The sequence below is a fragment of the Schistocerca cancellata genome, chromosome 2 (assembly GCF_023864275.1).
Source record: "Schistocerca cancellata isolate TAMUIC-IGC-003103 chromosome 2, iqSchCanc2.1, whole genome shotgun sequence".
NCBI classification, from domain to species: Eukaryota; Metazoa; Arthropoda; class Insecta; order Orthoptera; family Acrididae; genus Schistocerca; species Schistocerca cancellata.
This window is the reverse complement of record NC_064627.1, coordinates 944,937,291-944,954,563: the sequence shown is the minus strand read 5'-3', so window position 1 is coordinate 944,954,563 and position 17,273 is coordinate 944,937,291. Positions and strand designations below refer to the sequence as shown.

At 40.1% G+C, this 17,273-nt stretch overlaps 1 protein-coding gene across 4 annotated transcripts in view; it reads left to right on the top strand.

The window, feature by feature from the left end:
- The window catches only part of LOC126162914 (endoplasmic reticulum-Golgi intermediate compartment protein 2), a 93,973-nt gene that overhangs the window by 21,415 nt on the left and 55,285 nt on the right, over positions 1 to 17,273 (top strand). For all 4 annotated transcript variants that reach the window (XM_049919726.1, XM_049919727.1, XM_049919728.1 and 1 more), the window contains exons 3-4: positions 12,169 to 12,324; positions 12,437 to 12,653. In XM_049919726.1, the coding sequence (XP_049775683.1) occupies positions 12,169 to 12,324; positions 12,437 to 12,653 (373 nt within the window). The remainder of the gene's footprint in view (positions 1 to 12,168; positions 12,325 to 12,436; positions 12,654 to 17,273) is intronic.

The following is a 17,273-nucleotide window of genomic DNA, read 5'->3' as shown; positions in this document are numbered from 1 at the left end:
GGTTCTGAAGTTTCTCCAACCAACTGTACGTTTTCCATGGTTTTACCAAATTTAGATCTAGTAAGCATTTTAAAAAATAATTCTAAGTATAATAAATACACAAATACAGTCTATTGAACAGTTTCTTCAACTTTATACTCAAACGATTATTGTTTTACGCTCAACCCGGTGTAGAGTTTTAGGCTGCGTCGGTGAGCGGGTGTGGTATCAACACCGGTGAACAGCAACTGGTACCGGTGTCATCAGTTGCTGGTTTCCACGTCGGCGTCGGCGCAATGTAGAATCGGTTCCAGTGAACAGCAACTGTTGCAGTTGGTGTTGATTGTTGGTTTCCGCATTGGCGTCGCCAAGATGTGTGTGAGAGCTGTATTCTCCCCACATTGGATCTTCTTAGTTAAATTATTCTTGTCGTATCTCTTCTTAGTCTAATACTTTGAGGTCTTCTTTCCATTCTTTTAATGTTATTACCTCCTTAGGTCTTTCCCTTTGCTGCATTCACAAATTTTCTTTTTCTTTTGATTTCTGGGCTAAATAAAGTTTCTCGTAACTGTTTTCTCATCTTGTTACACTTGGTTGCTAAGGAAATGTGCAACATCCACTTTTCTTGTTTTCGTCTTTAATTCCCCTATTTTTGGGTTCTTTTTCCCCGGCCGCCATGTTCTAATGCTTTAGACAACAAGAAGTGATGTGGAGCTGGTTTGCAAACTTCCCACCTCTCTCCCATAGGTTGACGTACTTGGTGTGCACTGCCGATATTCTTCTCTGGATAGCCGGCCACTTCGATCTCCAAGAACTTCTTCTTCAAAAAATAATGCTGGTTAAGGGAATTTATCAGACTCTCTCTCTACTCTTGAAACAATTTGGTACTCGAAGAATACTTTTAGTTCAGTCATGGTATATTTCAACTTCCACAAAAAACAAATTCACCACTTCTCATATGGATATTTGAACTCGTGCAAGTCAACCAAGTCATCACACATTAGACTCTGTTAGGATACATTTACAACAGAGTTGGTTTAATAACCACCAGAAAATATGATCATGTCTTGCTTCTAACAAGTCCAACACATGAATTACTTAAAAGTCTAATCTCATTTCTTCATTTGTTCTTAACAATCCTAACAGTCACTAAACCAGCAAAGAATAGCACAGGCTCTTCTCTACACATACACAGAAACACTATGGATCGTACAGCAGGTACTTGTTGGTTGCTGTTCGTCTGCCGCGACTGTTTTTAGAGGTGCACACACAAACATGCAATGCACAGTAGGTCAGATTCATCTCTATCAGATTTGTCTCTCTCACACTTTTCAAAGCACTACAGTGTAAATAAACGTGTCTATGCAGTTTGAGCAAACGTGTCACAAGTTACTGAAGAGCTTTTTTGGTCTACAGCATATAGGTTAAACAGTGAACCAGAATGAATTTTGGAAGAGAAATAAAAATGTTTTAAACTGTTTGTTACAAATTGCCACTGCATATAATTAAATCTCCAAAACACCCATGGCAGTGACACCTTTTTGTGTACTTTTGTGTCATAAGAATAGCGGTTGCGCAAGTAAACTCTCTGACATGTTTTGTGTTGTGGTCGTTGCCACTTTGTTATGAGTTTTGAGTGTTGATTTTAGTTTCCTTTTATTCTGTTTGGTTTGTAACCATCTCGGTCAATAATAAAAGTAATTCTGTACATTCTAAAACTATGTACCATCTTTGTGTGGATAATTTATGATGTCATGTAACTGTTTATCCTGTCTAAGAGTTTCCATACTTCTCAGCAAATGGCATAAGTTGTGGGCGCTCGAGATATGCACGGGATAATGAGCAATGACAGCAAGCTATACAATACAGCCATAATAGACTCTGGAATGAAATAAGGAGTTGGAGCTTAACATTCTAATTAATACAAGCAACCCATACGGGACAACGATGACGCATACACGTCACGGCACTTTGTGTACAGTTGGTGGGGTGCAGGACAATGTTAGGCAAGATTTAAAGTATCTACAGGCTCAGATAAAACACCCGGAGCCATGGGTGCAGCTTGAAACAACCTGTCAGTTTCACCAGTTCGCCTCCACAATGCTTGTAACTGCAGGCACCATTATTCCCCGTCTCAACAGTGCACATGGTTTGTGGTGATGCAAAACGTATTCTGACAACGGAAGGTGACCAACGACCAATAGCAGATCACCATGGTGATAAGCAACTTAGACCAGCGAACTAAAACATTGGTGTCAAACATCACAATGAACCATTGACAGATGGAGCTTGGAGCAAGCTGAAACAAGAGCTTTTCTCCTGTTGCACAAAGTCTGTTGACCTCAGAGTCAGGCAGGTACTATGTCAGGAGAAGTGAGGTGTCAGGGCACCATCGGAGTTGTGACAGAACCTGCACAACTTATTGGAGCGTTCAGCAGTATCTGTCACTTTTTTATTACACATTTGGCAGCAACAACTTGTGGAACAAATGCATACAGCATTGGTGGAGGTATATGAGGAGAGATCACCTCGCAAATTAAAGCTGGCTGCAGATAGGGTCTATGTAACACTTTAGTCAACAACAACAGTTGCATTGCCGTTTTCGGACCTGTAAAACGAAGTCAATAGCAGTCAGCCAAACCAAACTGTAAGTACAAATACAGACTGTGCAGCCATGCTATGACACCAATCTAGCATTTCAGATGAGATTAGGGACTTAAGACCCACAGTGGAGACACTGACAACACAGCTGCGCATGCAGCGGGCGGCAATGACAAGCCACCAGTAATCAAAATTGAGATCGGTTCAAACCGCTGGCACCACTACATGAAACGATGCAATGTCAGCTGAAGGATCTGCACAAAGTGTGCTGATATAAATGCTTTGGCTGAGATGCCGAAAAATGGATATTACCATGCATGTACTTACAGGACCAAGGTGTCTACCTGCCACGGGCCACAGCCACTCCTTTGCACATATTGTACCATTTCAAAAAGATTGTATGTATCAGACAAACATTCCGACACAATGTTTCTGCTAGACATTGGCTCCGATATCAGCACTTTCTCTGTCAACCACGCACCACACAACAGTCAGGATGTATAGGCCCAGTTGAAGGCTGTTAATAAATAATTGGCCAACACTTTTGGAGAAAAAGTATCCCATGTAGATTTCTCCAATCCGTTCACATGGATGGCCCTTTGTGACCACTGAGATATCATAACGTATAATAGATGCCGACTTAGCACCTGGCAGTTGACTTACAGGGAGCACAATTGCTAAGCTTAGTAAACAACAGTGCTGTGTCAGAGACTATCCTGGCAGACTATTTAGTGCCAGCATCACTGTCAGTTATAGAGGAACTTCCACAGGTGTGCAGCAATTAAAGCACCATACAAATATGTGTTGCGTGCTCCTTTCTCGCCATGGCAACCATCAGATGTTTGTACTCAGAGTTGCTCACATTTGATACTGCGAACTGACTCATTCAGTGTATACTTAAAGTAGTGTACACTGGCCCTTTTCCAGTATTGAGCAGAACCATTCATACCACAGATATATTGCGCAATGGACACAGTTGACAGTATCAGTTGAATGTGTCAAACTGCTGTGGATTTTACCTGCAACAACTTCAGATGCTTCCCGAAGCATCAAGCCACAACCAGTCCAAAAACGACAAATTGTGCTTCTCAAATGCCAGCAAACTCTCTCCACATCCAACCCATACTGCAGCCAGTCGGTGGACCATGGTCAAATAACAAGACACCCCGGATGCTTCACACTGTGAGGGACGGAAGGGGAGGCTGTGTGGCAGTGATACCTTTTTGTGTACTTGTGAATCATAAGAATAGCAGGTTGCACAAGTAAACTCTCTGATATGTTTTATATTATGATCTTTGCAACTTTTTTGTAAATTCTCTATGTTGAATTCAGTTTAGTTTTAGTCTCACTTATTTGTAACTTTCATAGTCAGTAATAAAAGTAATTCTGTATGTTATAGAGCAATGTACCGTTATTTATGCAGATAATGTATGAGGCCACATACCAGTGCAAAGTACTAATACATTAATTAAGATGTACAAAAAGGGTCAGTAAAGTTTCCAAATAGTTTTAATGATCTTTTCATTAAGATATAATTTGATGAATGCATAATGGAAAATGTATTGAGAAAAAGTGGGAAAGGAAAATGGAATGTGGGGTCAGAGCAGGAGTTGGGGCAGACCCGAAAGAATAAGGCTTGCCTAGATAACTGAACCCCCCCTCCCCCCATGACCATGGACCTTGCCGTTGGTGGGGAGGCTTGCGTTCCTCAACGATACAGATAGCCATACCGTAGGTGCAATCACAACAGAGGGGTATCTGTTGAGAGGCCTGACAAACGTGTGGTTCCTGAAGAGAGGCAGCAGCCTGCCTTTTCAGCAGCTGCAGGGGCAACAGTCTGGATGATTGACTGATCTGGCCTTGTAACACTAACCAAAATGGCCTTGCTGTTCTGGTACTGCAAACGACTGAAAGCAAGGAGAAACGACAGCCGTCATTTTTCCCGAGGGCATGCAGCTTTACTGTATGATTAAATGATGATGGCGTCCTCTTGGGTAAAATATTCCGTAGGTAAAATAGTCCCCCATTCGGATCTCCGGGCGGGGACTACTCAAGAGGACATCGTTATCAGGAGAAAGAAAACTGACGTTCTATGGATCGGAGCGTGGAATGTCAAATCCCTTAATCGGACAGGTAGGTTAGAAAATTTAAAAAGGCAAATGGATAGGTTAAAGTTAGATATAGTGGGAGGTACAAGACTTTTGGTCAGGCGAATACAGGGTTATAAATACAAAGTCAAATAGGGGTAATGCAGGAGTAGGTTTAATAATGAATAAAAAAATAGGAATGCGGTTAAGCTACTACAAACAGCATAGTGAACGCATTATTGTGGCCAAGATAGACACGAAGCCCACCCCTACTACAGTAGTACAAGTTTATATGCCAACTAACTCTGCAGATGATGAGGAAATTGATGAAATGTATGATGTGATAAAAGAAATTATTCAGATAGTGAAGGGAGATGAAAATTTAATAGTCATGGGTGACTGGAATTCGGTAGTAGGAAAAGGGAGAGAAGGAAATGTAGTAGGTGAATATGGATTGGGGCTAAGAAATGAAAGAGGAAGCCACCTGGTAGAATTTTGCACAGAGCACAACTTAATCATAGCTAACACTTGGTTCAAGACTCATAAAAGAAGGTTGTATACATGGAAGAAGCCTGGAGATACTAAAAGGTATCAGATAGGTTATATAATGGTAAGACAGAGATTTAGGAACCAGGTTTTAAATTGTAAGACATTTCCAGGGGCAGATGGGAACTCTGACCACAATCTATTGGTTATGAACTGTAGACTAAAACTGAAGAAACTGCAAGAAGGTGGGAATTTAAGGAGATGGGACCTGGATAAACTGACTAAACCAGAGATTGTACAGAGTTTCAGGGAGAGCATAAGGGAACAATTGACAGGAATGGGGGAAAGAAATACAATAGAAGATGAATGGGTAGCTCGGAGGGATGAAGTAGTGAAGGCAGCAGAGGATCAAGTAGGTAAAAAGACGAGGGCTAGTAGAAATCCTTGGGTAACAGAAGAAATATTGAATTTAATTGATGAAAGGAGAAAATATAAAAATGCAGTAAATGAAGCAGGCAAAAAGGAATACAAATGTCTGAAAAATGAGATCGACAGGAAGTGCAAAATGGCTAAGCAGGGATGGCTAGAGGACAAATGTAAGGATGTAGAGGGTTATCTCACTAGGGGCAAGATAGATACTGCCTACAGGAAAATTAAAGAGACCTTTGGAGAAAAGAGAGCCACTTGCATGAATATCAAGAGCTCAGATGGAAACCCAGTTCTAAGCAAAGAAGGAAAAGCAGAAAGGTGGAAGGAGTATATAGAGGGTCTATACAAGGGCGATGTACTTGACGACAATATTATGGAAATGGAAGAGGATGTAGATGAAGATGAAATGGGAGATATGATTCTGCGTGAGGAGTTTGACAGAGCACTGAAAGACCTGACTCAAAACAAGGCCCCGGGAGTAGACAACATTCCATTAGGACTATTGACGGCCAGTCCTGACAAAACTCTACCATCTGGTGAGCAAGATGTATGAGACAGGCAAAATACCGTCAGACTTCAAGAAGAATATAATAATTCCAATCCCAAAGAAAGCAGGTGTTGACAGATGTGAAAATTACCGAACTATCAGTTTAATAAGTCACAGCTGCAAAATACTAATGCGAATTCTTTGCAGACGAATGGAAAATGTTGTAGAAGCCGACCTCGGGCAAGATCAGTTTGGATTCCATAGAAATGTTGGAACACGTGAGGCAATACTGACCCTACGACCTATCTTAGAAGAAAGATTAAGGAAAGGCAAACCTATGTTTCTAGCATATGTAGACTTAGAGAAAGCTTTTGACAATGTTGACTGGAATACTCTATTTCAAATTTTAAAGGTGGCAGGGGTAAAATACAGGGAGCGAAAGGCTATTTACAATTTGTACAGAAACCAGATGGCAGTCATAAGAGTTGAGGGGCATGAAAGGGAAGCAGTGATTGGGAAGGTATTAAAATGCATGGAGAAGAAATAAAAACTTTGAGGTTCGCCGATGACATTGTAATTCTGTCAGAGACGGCAAAGGACTTGGAAGAGCAGTTGAACGGAATGGACAGTGTCTTGAAAGGAGGATATAAGATGAACATCAACAAAAGCAAGATGAGGATAATGGAATGTAGTCGAATTAAGTTGGGTGATGCTGAGGGAATTAGATTAAGAAATGAGACACTTAAAGTAGTAGATGAGTTTTGCTATTTGGGGAGCAAAATAACTGATAATGGTCGAAGTAGAGAGGATATAAAATGCAGACTGGCAATGGCAAGGAAAGCGTTTCTGAAGAAGAGAAATTTGTTAACATCGAGTATAGATTTAAGTGACGGGAAGTCGTTTCTGAAAGTATTTGTATGGAGTGTAGCCACGTATGGAAGTGAAACATGGACGATAAATAGTTTGGACAAGAAGAGGATAGAAGCTTTCGAAATGTGGTGCTATAGAAGAATGCTGAAGATTAGGTGGGTAGATCATGGAACTAATGAGGAGGTATTGAATAGGATTGGGGAGAAGAGAAGTTTGTGGCACAACTTGACTAGAAGAAGGGATTGATTGGTAGGACATGTTCTGAGGCATCAAGGGATCACAAATTTAGTATTGGAGGGCAGTGTGGAGGGTACAAATCGTAGAGGGAGACCAAGAGATGGATACACTAAGTAGATTCAGAAGGATGTAGACTGCAGTAGGTACTGGGAGATGTAGAAGCTTGCACAGGATAGAGTAGCATGGAGAGCTGCATCAAACCAGTCTCAGGACTGAAGACCACAACAACAACAACAACAACACCAGTCTCGGGAAAGATCAGTCTGGGTTACGTAGATATGTAAGATCACTGACCATACAACTTGTCTTAGAAGTTAGATTGAAGAAAAGTAAACCTATGTTTATAAAATTTGTCGAGTTGGAGTAAGCTTTTGACAGTGTTGAGTAAATACATTCCTTGAAATTCTGAAGGTAGCAGGGATAAAATACATGTATGGTTCAAATGGCGCTGAGCACTATGGGACTTAACTTCTAAGGTCATCAGTCCCCTAGAACTTAGAACTACTTAAACCTAACTAACCTAAGGACATCACACACATCCATGCCCGAGGCAGGATTCAAACCTGCGACCATAGCGGCCGCGTGGTTCCAGACTGTAGCGCCTTTAACCGCTTGGCCACCACGGCCGGCAAAATACATGTAGCAAAAGGTTGTTTAAAACATGTATGGAAATTGGAACTGTCAGTAAACATGAAAGGACAAAATAGGTAATGAGAGCGAGACAGGGTTGTAGCGTATGCCTGAGGTTATTCAGTTTATACACTGAGCAAGCAGTAGTGGAAGTCAAGGATATACATGGAAACGGAATTACAAGTTCAGGGGTAAGAAATGTGGACTTTGAGGTTTGCCAATGACTTTGCAATTCTGTCAGTGTCAACAAAGGACATTGAAGAGCAGTTGAACAGCTCACACAGGTCATTGTTAAATAATCTGGACCCTTTAAAAATTATCCAGGCTTTGTAGTGTCTTCAAAAAATTTTATGAGATGAACTTAATTTCAAGTTTGTGCCTTCAGCCCCAAAGTGCTTCTTTGTCTAAATTATTTTTTATTGTATGCTTCCTTAAGAACTTAAATTTTTCTACACTGCTAATGCCTTTTTTATTTTGTCTGGACTGACAGAATGATGATAACATTTACATTATTATTATTATTATTATTATTTCTCTTTCTTGTCTCAGACGTTATGTCTGGTTAAAAATGGAAAGTGACGTGGACCTTGATCAAGCGTGACTTTCTTTTAACTGTACGGTATATATTACATTGCACATAGGACCTTTTGGGTAATTGAACATGTATCAATAATTACAGATTTCTGTAGTTGTATATATACGTTTGGATGTAACTGTATTGCATTGATGTACTGGTGGATATTGTGTGGTATGACTTCTGTAGCTGATAGTATAATTGGTATAATGTCAACTTTATCCTGATGCCACATGTCCTTGACTCCCTCAGCCAGTTGGATGTATTTTTCAATTTTTTCTCCTGTTTTCTTCTGTATATTTGTTGTATTGGGTATGGATATTTTGATTAGTTGTGTTAATTTCTTCTTTTTATTCGTGAGTATGATGTCAGGTTTGTTATGTGGTGGTGTTTTATCTGTTGTAATGGTTCTGTTCCAGTATAATTTGTATTCATCATTCTCCAGTACATTTTGTGGTGCATACTTGTATGTGGGAACGTGTTGTTTTATTAGTTTATGTTGTATGGCAAGTTGTTGATGTATTATTTTTGCTACATTGTCATGTCTTCTGAGGTATTCTGTATTTGCTAGTATTGTACATCCGCTTGTGATGTGATCTACTGTTTCTATTTGTTGCTTGCAAAGTCTGCATTTATCGGTTGTGGTATTAGGATCTTTAATAATATACGTGCTGTAATACCTGTGTTTACTGTTTGATCCTGTATTGCAATCATGAATCCTTCCGTCTCGCTGTATATATTGCCTTTTCGTAGCCGTGTGTTGGATGCGTCTTGATCGATGTGTGGCTGTGTTAGATGATACAGGTGCTTGCCATGTAGTGTTTCCTTTTTCCAATTTACTTTCTTCGTATCTGTTGATGTTATGAGATCTAAAGGGCTGTAGAAGCGGTTATGAAATTGCAATGGTGTAGCCGATGTATTTATATGAGTGATTGCTTTGTGTATTTTGCTAGTTTCTGCTCGTTCTAGAAAGAATTTTCTTAAATTGTCTACCTGTCCATAATGTAGGTTATTTATGTCAATAAATCCCCTTCCTCCTTCCTTTCTGCTTAATGTGAATCTTTCTGTAGCTGAATGTATGTGATGTATTCTATATTTGTGGCATTGTGATCGTGTAAGTGTATTGAGTGCTTCTAGGTCTGTGTTACTCCATTTCACTACTCCAAATGAGTAGGTCAATATTGGTGTAGCGTAGGTATTTATAGCTTTTGTCTTGTTTCTTGCTGTCAATTCTGTTTTCAGTATTTTTGTTAGTCTTTGTCTATATTTTTCTTTTAGTTCTTCTTTAATATTTGTATTATCTATTCCTATTTTTTGTCTGTATCCTAGATATTTATAGGCATCTGTTTTCCATCGCTTTTATGCAGTGGCTGTGGTTATCCAGTATGTAATCTTCTTGTTTAGTGTGTTTTCCCTTGACTATGCTATTTTTCTTAGATTTGTCTGTTCCAAAAGCCATATTTATATCATTGCTGAGTACTTCTGTTATCTTTAGTAATTGGTTGAGTTGTTGATTTGTTGCTGCCAGTAGTTTTAGATCATCGATGTATAGCAAATGTGCGATTTTGTGTGGGTATGTTCCAGTAATATTATATCCATAATTTGTATTATTTAGCATGTTGGATAGTGGGTTCAGAGCGAGGCAGAACCGGAAAGGATTTAATGAGTCTCCTTGGTATATTCTACACTCAATCTGTATTGGCTGTGATGTGATATTATTTGAATTCGTTTGGATATTAAGTGTGGTTTTCCAATTTTTCATTACTATGTTTAGGAACTGTATAAATTTAGGATCTACTTTGTATATTTCCAATATCTGTAGTAACCATGAGTGGGGTACACTATCAAAAGCTTTTCGGTAATCAATGTGTGCATAGTGTAGCGACCTTTGTTTAGTTTTAGCTTGGTATGTCACCTCTGCATCTATTATCAGTTGCTCTTTACGTCCTCGTGCTCCTTTCCAACAGTTTTTTGTTCTTCATTTATAATTTTGTTCTGTGTTGTATGTGTCATTAATTTCTGTGTAATGACTGAAGTTAATATTTTGTATATTGTTGGTAGGCATGTTATGGGGCGACATTTTGCTGGGTTTGCTGTGTCTGCTTGATCTTTAGGTTTCAGATAAGTTATTCCATGTGTAGGTGTATCAGGGAATGTGCATGGGTCTGCAATGTAACTGTTAAATAATTTAGTTAGATGTGAATGTGTTGAGGTGAACTTCTTTAGCCAGAAATTTGCTATTTTATCTTTTCCAGGGGCTTTCCAATTGTGTGTAGAATTAATTGCTCGGGTGACTTCATGTTGCAAAATTATCACTTCAGGCATTTGTGGTATCTTCTTGTATGTGTCTGTTTCTGCTTGTATCCACTGTGCATGCCTGTTATGTTGTACCGGGTTTGACCATGTGTTGCTCCAGAAGTGTTCCATGTCTGTTATGTTTGGTGGGTTGTGTATTTTAATGTGTTTGTTATCTATTGTCTGATAAGATTTCTTTTGGTGTGTGGTGAATGTTTGGTTTTGTTTCCTTCTAGTTTCACTTTTTTTTGTATCTTCTAAGTCGTTTGGCCAATGCTTGTAATTTCTGCTTCTTTTCATCTAATTGCTCTAGCGCTTCTTGTTGTGAGAGTTTACCTAACCTTTTTCGCTTTTTGTCTGATATTTCATTTCTTATAAATTGTGTTAGCTGTCCGATGCCTTTTCTCAGTTTTTGTATTCTGATCTGTAGCCTGTGTTGCCATGCTGGTTTTGTGGGTTTCTTCTGTGTGTCGGTTTGTTCTGATCTCTGCCTAGTGTGTATATTTAGTGTAGTGAGTGCTCCTATATAGACCAGTAGTTGTAACTCTTCCATAGTTGTATTTTCATTTATTTTGTTGTGTATGATTGTGTTGATAGTTGTTATTGTTGTTTCGACTTACGGGGTTATTTGGTGGTCTATGCAAGAATGGTCTAATGTCTGTATTTGTGTCTTTGTATTCTATATATGTTAGCTGAAATTTTTCTTCTATATCTAACATGTGTGTCACTTCATGTTCTATTTGTGCTTGTTCTGGTAGCTGTCTTAAGATTTCGTTTTCCTCTGATTGTTTAATTGATGCATGGTGTTCTTTGTTTGTTTGTTCTGGGATGTTTGAGTACATTACTGTATTTTCTTCTTCTTCTGATTGCACATTATTTTGTTCCAGTATTTGTTGTACTTGTTGTTTGATGTTTTCTAATTCTGACTGGGGTATCCTGTTATTTTTGATTACTACACAGATCTGATCAGCTAGTCGTTGTTCTGTTAAAAATTTTAATTCTGGGTATCTGGTAATAAATGTTGTGATCTGTATCCAGTTGTGTTGGTTCCTAACTTTGTTGCTTGGTAATAACAGAACATGAGGTGTCGGTTAACTTCATCTGACCATCTCATCCTCTGTCTTTCTTTTCCTTCTAGAGTGGTTGCAGGAAGCATATCGTGCAAAACACCTCTATTTGGATTTAAATCATTTTCCATGTGGCTAGCAGTGTCGTTACCATTGTGGACGGGCATAGGGTTCAAGCATTGTCCCCGACCATGACAGCGATTGTCCGAGGCTTCATTAGTTCTGTCCTGAACCAACTAATTATTATTATTATTATTATTTTATGCAGAATCACTTTGTATGATGTTTGTGTGATGACTGCAGTCTACATACAATGATATTAATGTTAGGGTGATGCAGCTCCTAAAGCCATAGCTGTTTGCAGTGAAGTTACCTGTGTTTATTGTTTATGTCTGTGAGGAACTGTTATTTTTCTCTCTTTTGCAGTGTCCTTGCTGACTCTTGTTATCATAATAATTCTTATATATGCTGAAGTGTCATATTTTCTGAGCAGTCGCTTTGTATTCAAGTTTGTACCTGATACAGATATAGATGCCAAGTTGAAAATCAACATAGATCTCACTGTAGCAATGCCTTGTGGTGGTAAGTGATCTTTTCCTAGTGTAAATGTTATGAAATCACTAAATTTAAATAATGAATGTGTTACTGAGTTAAGCCGATAATAATAAAGCATGTTTTTTGTTCCTGTTTACAGCCATAGGTGCTGATATTCTTGACTCTACTAACCAAAATGTACTTCAGTTTGGTTTGCTTGAACAAGAAGAAACATGGTTTGAACTTGATCTTGAGCAGAGGATGCAGTTTGATAGTATGCGACAGGTCAACTCCTACCTAAGAGAAGAATTTCATGCATTACAAGATCTGTTGTGGAGATCAGGCCAAAACACATTATTTGCAGAGATGCCTCAACGGTAAATTAATTCAAAATAATTCTAAATTTTAACATATGCACTGATGAATGATTTTTACAAGTTATTTAGGAATAAAAAAGACAACTCACCATAAAGCAAAAGCACTGCATTGATGATAGGCATACAAACAAAAGGTATGGAGGTTGGCTAGCTTTTGGAATGCACTTCCTTTTTCTAGCTGTAGGGAAAAAAAAAGCCACACACACACACACACACACACACACACACACACACACACGGTTCCCTACATTGTGTTCAGTCGACTGCAGGTTGGGTGGTGTCAGGGATGGGGAGAGGTGGGAGGCAGGGAAGGGGTTGGGGGAAGCATCTAGCAGCTCAGGCACAAGTGGGGAGCTGTCTGTGGGCGTGCTAGAGGTGCAGGTAGAGGAGGCTGGTGACAGATGGCTGGGCACACAGTTTCGTAGACAATGGCGTGAGATAATAGCACACAACTAGCTGATGTGGGGACACAAATTGGGCAGGGGTTACTGGGGCATACACAAATATCTATTTATTTTTTATTTATTTGCATTTTCTTTGTGCGGAGCCATCGTAAAGATGGCTTTTGAAAACGTCAGACTTAATACTATGGTTATATTTACACTTATAAAATACACTATACTCTGTAGCTGTTGCTTCTTATGTCTATTTTTTACATTTATCACATTACAACTGTTATGCTAATGCCTCATGTTACAATCACTATCTTAAAATTCGTTGAAAGAATATAAACATTTTTGTATTAGAAAAGATTTTAATTTTGTTTTAAAAACATTTCCCGTGCACGTTCTTAGAGCGTTTGGTAGCTTGTTATACCAAATCAAACCACTGATATAAGGACTTCTATCAGTCATTTTTAACGTTGTTCTGTTACGGAAATAGTTACACTTTGTTCTAATGTTGTGGTCATGTACATCACTGCCCTTGATAGCTTCTGTTGGTTGACTTATAAAAAATACAACTATTTTGAAGATGTACAGAGAATATATTGTCAGATATTTGTGCTGCACAAACACTTCACGATATGAATCTCTATGTCCCATCCAATGTATATGTCTTATTGCTCTTTTCTGTAGTAGTAGTAGTATTATTCTTTTTAAATGTGCATCAGCTGCACTGCCCCATAGTTCAATTCCGTAATTGAGAAAGGGGTAAAGTGTTCCATAATATACTAATTTCAGTGCTTGGCTAGGAACTATCTTTTGCGAGCTGGGTGAGGAGATATATGACACTACTGACTTTTCCGCATACGGAATTAATGTGGTATGTCCACTGCAAATTTTCATCAACATACACACCCAGGAATTTACAGTTACCATTTTCTGTTGCAGAGATATTACACACACTATTCATATTGTTGTGGTGAGAATTGCCTGTTTTAAATGTCAGTAGTTGAGATTTGGTGACATTCACATTGAGTCTCTGATCACTGAAGTATTTTGTTACTTCTATTGCACCACTAGTAGCAAGAGATTCTAGCTCGTTACATTCACTCACATAGAATAAGATTGACGTGTCATCTGCATAGCTTACAATATGGGATTTAATGGGTTTTGCAATGTCATTAATATAAATAAGGAAGAGAAAGGGTCCAAGGATTGAGCCCTGTGGTGCACCTTGTAATATAGGTTCACTGGTGGACTGGAAGTTCATGATTTTATTATCTAGTTAGTATGACAATTTAGAGCTTTGCTTACAATTCAGAAGGTATGTGGTTAGAAGATTCATGGTTCAGTCCACAGTACTATAAGATTTTAGCTTTTTAAGAAGTACCCTATGGTTTTCCATAGCAAATGCCCTTGTCAGGTCCAAAAATATACCTGCAGTCTGCATCATCTGGTCCAACACACAGTAAACTTCATGGATGGACTGTGTAACTGCTGTGGTTGTACTTAGCTCTTTTCTGAAGCCATGCTGTGAATCTACAAGCAGTTTATGTTTTGTGAAAAAGGCACTTACCTGAGAAAGGATAATGCTTTCGAATATCTTACTGAAAGTGGGAATTAATGATATTGGTCTATAGTTGGAGACATCTTCCTTACTTCCCTTTTTTATACACTGGTTTCACTACACTCATTTTTAGAACTGTTGGATACATGTTTTCTCTAATGCTGCAGTTAATCGGGTGAGTAAGAGGTTTAGAGATTTCTTCTAAGCACACTTTAGTAATAGCACTGGATACGCCATCCCATCCAGATGAAAATTTTTTCTTTAGCATGTACACTCCTGGAAATTGAAATAAGAACACCGTGAATTCATTGTCCCAGGAAGGGGAAACTTTATTGACACATTCCTGGGGTCAGATACATCACATGATCACACTGACAGAACCACAGGCACATAGACACAGGCAACAGAGCATGCACAATGTCGGCACTAGTACAGTGTATATCCACCTTTCGCAGCAATGCAGGCTGCTATTCTCCCATGGAGACGATCGTAGAGATGCTGGATGTAGTCCTGTGGAACGGCTTGCCATGCCATTTCCACCTGGCGCCTCAGTTGGACCAGCGTTCGTGCTGGACGTGCAGACCGCGTGAGACGACGCTTCATCCAGTCCCAAACATGCTCAATGGGGGACAGATCCGGAGATCTTGCTGGCCAGGGTAGTTGACTTACACCTTCTAGAGCACGTTGGGTGGCACGGGATACATGCAGACGTGCATTGTCCTGTTAGAACAGCAAGTTCCCTTGCCGGTCTAGGAATGGTAGAACGATGGGTTCGATGACGGTTTGGATGTACCGTGCACTATTCAGTGTCCCCTCGACGATCACCAGTGGTGTACGGCCAGTGTAGGAGATCGCTCCCCACACCATGATGCCGGGTGTTGGCCCTGTGTGCCTCGGTCGTATGCAGTCCTGATTGTGGCGCTCACCTGCACGGCGCCAAACACGCATAGACCATCATTGGCACCAAGGCAGAAGCGACTCTCATCGCTGAAGACGACACGTCTCCATTCGTCCCTCCATTCACGCCTGTCGCGACACCACTGGAGGCGGGCTGCACGATGTTGGAGCGTGAGCGGAAGACGGCCTAACGGTGTGCGGGACCGTAGCCCAGCTTCATGGAGACGGTTGCGAATGGTCCTCGCCGATACCCCAGGAGCAACAGTGTCCCTAATTTGCTGGGAAGTGGCGGTGCGGTCCCCTACGGCACTGCGTAGGATCCTACGGTCTTGGCGTGCATCCGTGCGTCGCTGCAGTCCGGTCCCAGGTCGACGGGCACGTGCACCTTCCGCCGACCACTGGCGACAACATCGATGTACTGTGGAGACCTCACACCCCACGTGTTGAGCAATTCGGCGGTACGTCCACCCGGCCTCCCGCATGCCCACTATACGCCCTCGCTCAAAGTCCGTCAACTGCACATACGGTTCACGTCCACGCTGTCGCGGCATGCTACCAGTGTTAAAGACTGCGATGGAGCTCCGTATGCCACGGCAAACTGGCTGACACTGACGGCGGCGGTGCACAAATGCTGCGCAGCTAGCGCCATTCGACGGCCAACACCGCGGTTCCTGGTGTGTCCGCTGTGCCGTGCGTGTGATCATTGCTTGTACAGCCCTCTCGCAGTGTCCGGAGCAAGTATGGTGGGTCTGACACACCGGTGTCAATGTGTTCTTTTTTCCATTTCCAGGAGTGTATATTGCCCTGCGAACCTCCTGCTCATTCACTTCCACAAATTCAAATTCGGTACATTGGGTGAGATAGCATCGAGTCTCTACCCTGGAATCTATGATATGGGTTGATTGTTTGCCAGATGTAGTAGTTATTAAAAAATATTACATATAGTATCTGGGTTTTTTATAATGTTACCGTCATTTCTTATGCTGAGTTCATTTTGTTGGGACCTTTTCGGTATTTGCAATCAGCTCCCAAGATGCTTTGCTTATGTTGTCAGACTGTTCTATTGTTTTGCTGTTAATCTGCTTCCATAGGTTAACAATTTCAATTTTAAACATTTGCTTGGCCCTATTGTATTTTTCCTCGAAAACCTGCAGAGTAGTAGCTTTATAAAGCTGGTTTAGATTATGTACTTGCTGCCTGAGCCTAATCAGATTTGGTGGGAGTTTTAGTCTAGGATTACTTCCATTTTGACAGTGTTTAACTACCTTCTGGATTTCTCTGACTGGACAACTATATTCATAATGATGCAGTAGGGTTGAGTAGAATTCATTCCATTTCTCATCCTACCCTTTTACCTGGTACACAGAATCCCATTTCTCATTTGCTTGTTTGTCTTTAAGGGCATTAATATTTGAGGTATTCAGCATTCATTTCTGTAGCACAATGTTTGTTATTTTAGGCATAACTGAATTTATATCACCTGACAGAAGCGGTCAGAATAAAGAAAATTTCAGTTACTGTTATTTACCTTATCTATAACATCTTTGTTGATTGTAGCATAATCTATTCTAGTGGAACATGGGTCCATCACTCTGGTGTCAGAGTTCACTATATTTACAAGATTGGATGAGGTCAGTACATCACTGAGTTTCAAGTTTACTATACTATTTGAGTTTGCATCTACGAGGGTTGTTTTTTTAAGTAAGGGCCGCTTTTATTTTTAAAAAAAGATACAAATACTTTTGTAAAAAAACTTATATTTTCTGATTCTAC